The sequence below is a fragment of the Clarias gariepinus genome, chromosome 13, assembly GCF_024256425.1.
Source record: "Clarias gariepinus isolate MV-2021 ecotype Netherlands chromosome 13, CGAR_prim_01v2, whole genome shotgun sequence".
In the NCBI taxonomy this organism is placed as follows: Eukaryota; Metazoa; Chordata; class Actinopteri; order Siluriformes; family Clariidae; genus Clarias; species Clarias gariepinus.
Genome location: NC_071112.1, coordinates 2,473,848 through 2,480,926, shown reverse-complemented (window position 1 = coordinate 2,480,926; position 7,079 = coordinate 2,473,848). Strand labels below are relative to the sequence as shown.

The following is a 7,079-nucleotide window of genomic DNA, read 5'->3' as shown; positions in this document are numbered from 1 at the left end:
GAGCTCAGGACTGAACCAGGGACCATGGAGGGAACACTTTTCCTTTTTCTTCTTCTTATTATTATTAAGAGTACATTGTTAAATAACCTGATGGAGAATACCACATACTGTACATGTGTGCTGAAACTAGGAGAAAGAGCTGCAGAATGTCTAGGGGTCACCGGGAATTAGAATGGAAAACATTGGAGAACATTACATATAGGACCTTAACTTAATAATAGGAGGGGTCAAAGCGGGACTTTTGTACAGAATAACAGAACACAGTTCTGAGAGTAAAAACTCCCTTTATGTCTCTATACTGTATAATCCTCTGATACACTGATGCACTTATCCCAGTGTTTCATTAGTTCTTGGAAACCACAAGGGTAGAAAGTTTTCTTGGAACGCTGAAGCCTGATTCACATTTGAATCGCCGGCATCCCAGGAACTTCTTTAATGTTTGCTTAAACATGTGGAAATGACATGGAGCGAGGTCAGGACTGTACGGGGGGACGGGGCAACAGCTCTTAAGTGGTGTTGATGAATGATTGTGTGTACAGTTTCCACAGACAGATGTATCTCTACCGCAAGTTTGCACCAAGTTATTCGTCAGTTTTCAAGAACCAACTTGCTGAATGTTCACAAGAACAACTGCAGTAAAGTCCGATCCCCATCAGCCAGGATCATTCACAGACATACGGCTTTCTTCAAAAAGCTTGAACCATTCAGATGTTTGCCTGCAGCTGAGCGTTTCATCACCGTACTGTGTTTCAAGTCTTCTGTGGATGTCAATCTGTTTTTATGGCTTCATTCATGAGAAATTTCATCACAAGTCCCAGTTCGACTCGGACATTCTGAATTTTTTCCAGTTTCATAAGAAATCTTCAGGAACTTCTGTATTAATAATTATAAGCCAAAAAATCATCTGCAATTGTGTTGATAGTCAGTAGCGCAGTGGAGAATGCTCAGAGTGGGCACTAAGCTGATTACTGCAAAAAGAGGGGGAAAAAAGAAAAGCTCTATTACATAAGTGATTTTTGTCAATTTTCCATAACATATCTTCCTAAAATTCAGTTATCTAGCAAACTCTGGGCTAGGGGAAAATACTGTAGGTACTGAAATCTCTGCTTCTTGTGTTAACTATGTGTTGATTGAATACATGCACATGATGGGACTTTGCATGTGAGACAAAAGATTATACAGAATTAGGGATTAGAGATATTTGATGATGAAGACGAGGATCATCATCATCATCATTATTATCAGTTAAAAATTTGGAACCTTCTGTACTCTTTACCCAATCAAACCACTGAGCTCAGTATCTGCAACCAAAGCAGCTAATTTAAATTCAGACAAAATACACAACAAACATACTGCAGAACTGGACTGCTTTCGCACACTGCATACAGAACAGAGAGCGCAGTCTCCCTTTGTGAGAAAGATCTGCGCTCTGTTTGGACGAGAGTGTCACGATCAGACAGAACAATCTTTTTTTTTTTTTTTTTTTTAATCCTTCCCATTTTATTTTCGAATAAAGTGCAAGAAAATTTGGTTGGGGAAAAAATGCTTGGAAAATCAAAGAACAATATGGAAAAAAGAAAAGATGGAGCACTCTCCTTTCCTTAAATGAGATCCCTTTTTCTGTTTCAGAGAATTCCACTTTAATGCTAGATGGAGTTGAATAGACGCCACTTCCAGTAAATACAGTTGCTTGGCTGGTTTCCCTGTGATTATACCTCTACAGCAAATGAATCCCTAAGTCAATTAAGCAATTTAATGCATTAAGTGCAATAAGATGACTGGAGAGCGACACTGATACTGTGGGCTTAGCACAAACGCTTTTTTCATGATTAGGAACCTTTTACTGCTAACATAACACCAGACAGTAATTGCCAAATACAATTACACCATTCTGTCATTCTAATGTACACTACCATTCAAAAGTTTAGGGTCACTTTCTAACTCCATGATGGTTCCTGATTTTTATTTCTTTCTACATTGTAAAGGAATGCTGAAGGCGTCCAAAAAATGCATTAATCTCCTTTGAACAGTTAATGGTGAGATGTTTCTGCTACTTCTGCTCTGTAAAGACTTCATAACGCCTCTAATCTGAGGTGCTGTTAATTGGTCATTTTTCAGGCTGATAACTCTAAATGAACTTCTCGTCTGCGGCAGAGGTAGGTTTTGGTCTCGCCCTCCTGGGACGGCCTTCATGAGAGCCAGTTTCATTATGGTGCTTGACGGATTTTTGCAAATGCACTTGACAATACTGTTCTAGCAAGAACTATTACAGAAAGGCTGACCTCTGTGTCTTAAAATAACAACTAACTGTTGTTTTTCTTGTTATGTAATTACCTAATTCCATACAAAACAACAAAGAAATTTGCAAGTGACCCAAAACTTTTGAACGGTAGTGTGTCTATATATATATTTTTTTTTACTTTTTTTTTTTATTAATAATTTTTCTTTCTTTCTTTCTTTCTTTATTTTTAGGATTGTTGCGACTCATTCCAATGAATACACAGCTGCACGTGAATAATTCTTCCGGGAAAATTTATTTCCTAAAGATGCATTTAGAAGGAAATCAGATGGGTAAATAATAAATTCAAATTGCCTGATTGTGACTTTGCAAATGCTTAAAAAAAACCCCTCATTAAATAAAAAATGAGAAAAAAAAGCAACATAAACATACAGTACATCTATATTCAGCAACTGTTGAAAATGTATTCTTGGGAGGGAAAGAAAATGTGTGGGAGTTCAGTAGTAACACCAGTAAAGTGCGATTGTATGCAGTGGACTCATCTTGGACTCATTCTCAACAATATGACAGAAATGCCTAAAGTAAAAAAAGAAAGAAAGAAACAAACAAACAAAAACACTATAACCACTTTCTATATGGCCATACTGTATGTATAATGACCTTTGAATAGATTCATTTCTTGTTATAAAGCATTCGTAAGGCATTACTCACATTGTTCATTAAAATGTATTGCTGTTTAAAGCAATGTTATAAGTTCATAATACATTATTATAATACATTATATTAATACTTTATTCTGCCTCAATGTATAAGTGCATTATTTCCTTGCTGTAATAATAAGTGTGCGCTACTTACATTGACATTTAGGCGTTTAGCAGACGCTCTAATCCAGAGCGACTTACAAAAGTACTTTAAAGTTTCCGTCATTGGATAAAACCTTACACTGGGTTATAAGATGACTATCTACTGTAAGTACCATCATTTAAACACTGTTTACTGTGTTTTTTTATTATTATTTATTTTTTTTATTAGCCCAAGTACTGAAGAAACAGATACGTCTTATAATTAATAAAGATTTATAACTGATTGTGTTAAGAATTCATAATATGTCCTAAACATTGCTATTGTATAAAGTTTAATGCATTTTCATTAGCATTTACAATGTGTATAATACCTTATCAGTGCTTTATAACATGACATTAATACAGTATGTTCACAGCTCATTATATACCATAAGCCTAATAAAAGTCATTGTCATAATTCGCATTAATTTTTGTTTAAAGTGCTTACAATTTGCTACTGCTCAGCTATTCACCTAACAAACAAAATTAAATTGTTAGCTAAGAAAAAAACAACAACACACACGCACACGCTTGCAAACACACACACACACGCACGCACGCAAACACACAAAACCACCAGGTAACTACATTATACTAAATAATAACTTAACTGAGTATAAATTAAATAACTGACGTCATTTCCAAGGTGAACGTTTTCTAGCAAGAAAACAAATGACTGAACTCAATTCCCTGGTAAACATCATCCAAAACCCAAACAACACACAATAAATCTCATTACACAGACTGAATTGCTGACTAATAACCCTGTCCTTTGTGCTTTCCAAGTGCTTTATCTTGTCCTCTGGCGGCATATTGTCTCTCCATCCATCCAGCTGCTTATTTACTAGAGAAGAAAAAGAGCATGACAGCGCTGAGAGGCAGGTGAAAGTGAGAAGAAAAAAAGAAAAGAAAAAAAAAAAAGAGAACGATAATAGCCTGTGGTCTCAGCTGCTTTCGTCTACCAGCTTGGCTCCGTTAATACCGCGGTAGGAAACCCTGCTTGGGCGCACCAGGACGCCATGGAGAGGCCGACAGCTGAAGTAGCGCCTAGAGCCGACTGAACCGTCGTTCTTCCCCTTAGCGCTGCGCAGCTCGAGACCTAGCCACAGGCCTGCAGCAAAGTCAGTAGTGCCAAAGTAGCGGATGGTGCCCATTTCATTGGCGCTGCTGAGCAAGACCTGCATGCCCAGGTGCAGTTTGACAGCGCTGTCCGTGCCAGAGGGGCTGACGATGCCACCTAGAGTGCCCGGACCTCGGGGTGAGGCTGCAGCTGAGGGAGAGCTGAGCGAGCTCCATCGCCGCCGCGTGCTGGACAAATGGTTGCTGTAGAAAAAATCAGAGGGGAAAAAAAATATATATACACTTATTTTTATCCTGAAATGCAGTTTGTCCGGAATTTTAGAATTTAATATTACATTTCTTTTTCATGGTTTCAATATGATCATTAATACACTTTCACGTATTTCAGGTAATATATAAAATGTTAACACGTAGACTGACAGTAATAGCAATGCTGGTCGTATACTGTTTGCTCTTAGGACATATAGAGTATATGCTCCACCTAAATCTCCTCTGCTTTGGTTGTCTTGTTAAAATATTACTGGAAACCATCAGCTGCTGACTCAGGAATCCAACCTACTGGAAAACATGCTGGCAGGAGCTGACTCAGGAATCGGACGTGGAAGAGATACTACAGTATACTGTGCGTCTCAACTCCTACTCGGCATATTATGGCATACTGTGCTATGGACATGCCAAATTTTAGAATTAAATTTGATCATTAAGTAAGCACATACTGCATTGGTAACATTCTAGATTACAGTTATCACAATAGTAATTAACACCTTGTATATTATGCATATAATGTGTATTAAATGACATAATCTCTTACATAAAGAGGATAATGTAATTACCCAGTACCTGATAAATAAATATGTAATTATCACAAGTAACACTTTGCGATGAAAGATCTAATGAAACAAAATGTCATTAATGAAGAATGTGATATTACATATTAATTTCATCAAGTCTTTGCTTACTGACTACTCCAACACTCGCGTATATTCTCATAATCCTTTAACCTGCATTTTGATTTTATGCTACATCATACTGAAATAAACAAGGACTGGCAGATCAGTGTGTCAAGGCTCTGAGTTACTGATCCGAAGGTCAGTGGTTCAAGCCAAAGCTACCACTTTTAGTTCTTTGATCAAGGCCCTTAACCCTGTCTGTTCTGTATCATAGCCGGCCCTGCGCTCTGAATCCCGGCTTCCTAACACGCTGGGAAATACAAAGAACAGAATTTTGCTGTTATGTGTATGTGACGAATAAAAAGCTTCTTCTAAAGTAGAAAAATGAAATAAAGATGCACCTTCAGTCGCATTGGCTATTCTTAGATTTTATTTTCAGACCTAAAGAGAAGTGGACCTGCAGATAAAATGGTGGTCTAGCCACAAATGCCTAAAAAATAGCAAATATTTGAAAATAATTCCTTTCGGACACATTGGGATATGTCATGATCAATCAATCAATCAATCAATAAATCAATCAATAAATCACTGGAATGCAAACACATAGGTAACTAATAACAGAAGATTATTATAGACATGCATACTAATGCAGTACACACTATTATATTAAAACAACAGAATATTTATGCTGATTATTCAAATTCACATCTTATTTGTCACAAACATGACAATTCAGGGTATGATAAGCAGTTAAATGCTTATATGACGGTTTAAAGTTTGGGTGAAGTGGAAAAAGAGAAAGAGAGAAAGGATTTTACTGCAAGTAAAAAGAGAGAAACAAATATACAAACAAATGTACTATTTACAAAGTTGTAATATAAAACAAAAAAATATTAAAATATAAAATGGATATGAATTGTATAAGTTAAACAGGATGTGCAGAATGTGAATGTAAAGAAAGTGCATATGTAAAATACAGGTAGTCCCCGCGTTCTGTCCTGGGAGCGTGTTTGTAAGTTGGATTTGTTCGCAAGTCGGACAAAGTGGTTCAACACGGTTTTCTTGCAGTGTAAGTACAGTTTATCACAATTCACCCGCGAGTTTTTGCATTTTTGGTGTAGTGATTACTTTTCCAATCTTTCACTGCAAAAAATTAAACAATACACTACACCAAAAATAATTTTTTGGGGCGGTCCTCGCAAAAGCTCGCGGACTCTGTAGAACCTTACAGAATGTCGGGCAGTCACTTGCGGTAAGCATTTAAGGCTTGCACATTCCTGCTGGGACCAAACGCCATCCCACAGAAATCCAATGCAGAACAAATGGCCAAAACAAGTAAATGCTGACTATGATAGAAAGGCACCAGAACACACGGTGCACCACAGCCTGCTGTCACAGGGCTCTGCAGACGAGGAGTCCAAAACCTCGGCCCAACCTCTAATCTCCCAAGATCCCATTTTGATCTAAGAAATGTAAATGCTTCCGTTAAACAGGCCACCCCAGTGACACCGCCACTGGATTTTAAAATTCAATATTATATATAACCCAGCAAGCACAGGGAGAACATGCAAACTCCATGCAGGGAAGGGATTTGCTTGCAAAAATGAACGTAGAGTTAAAGAGACACGGCAGGACCCCAGCTTCAGTAAGTTCTGCCGTAACTTTGTTTCATTAACTAAACCAGCTGATTCTAATTAGCACCACTCTGCAGACAGAAAGGCTCGAACCAATTAAAGACTTGACTTGTTTTGTGCACAGGGAGAACTATAATACTTGTCTTAATACTATTAGCCACGACTGCATGGTTTATGGTAAGAAACATTAAATTAATAAGGTTTTATATTAAATATTTGGTTAGTGAAAATTCTGTAGTGATGCTGTATGCATCTCAGGCAACCTCGTGTGAAGTTGCAGCACAAAAAGTTATGAACTTATAACTGAATATCTTTGCTGTGGAAGAGCATCAATTTTTCATGATTGTTTTGCTTGCCTCTTGGCTACAATCAGGAAAGTCCTGCCTGGCCTATG

The 7,079-nt window shown here is 37.5% G+C and overlaps 1 protein-coding gene across 2 annotated transcripts in view; it reads right to left on the bottom strand.

Moving 5' to 3' along the window:
• Window positions 1-2,515: 2,515 nt before the first annotated feature.
• zgc:103755 (uncharacterized protein LOC449988 homolog) overlaps window positions 2,516-7,079 on the bottom strand; it is a 77,004-nt gene continuing 72,440 nt past the window's right edge. For both annotated transcript variants that reach the window (XM_053509226.1, XM_053509225.1), the window contains exon 16: window positions 2,516-4,404. In XM_053509226.1, coding sequence (XP_053365201.1) covers window positions 4,026-4,404 — 379 coding nt within the window. In that variant the 3' untranslated portion in view covers window positions 2,516-4,025. The remainder of the gene's footprint in view (window positions 4,405-7,079) is intronic.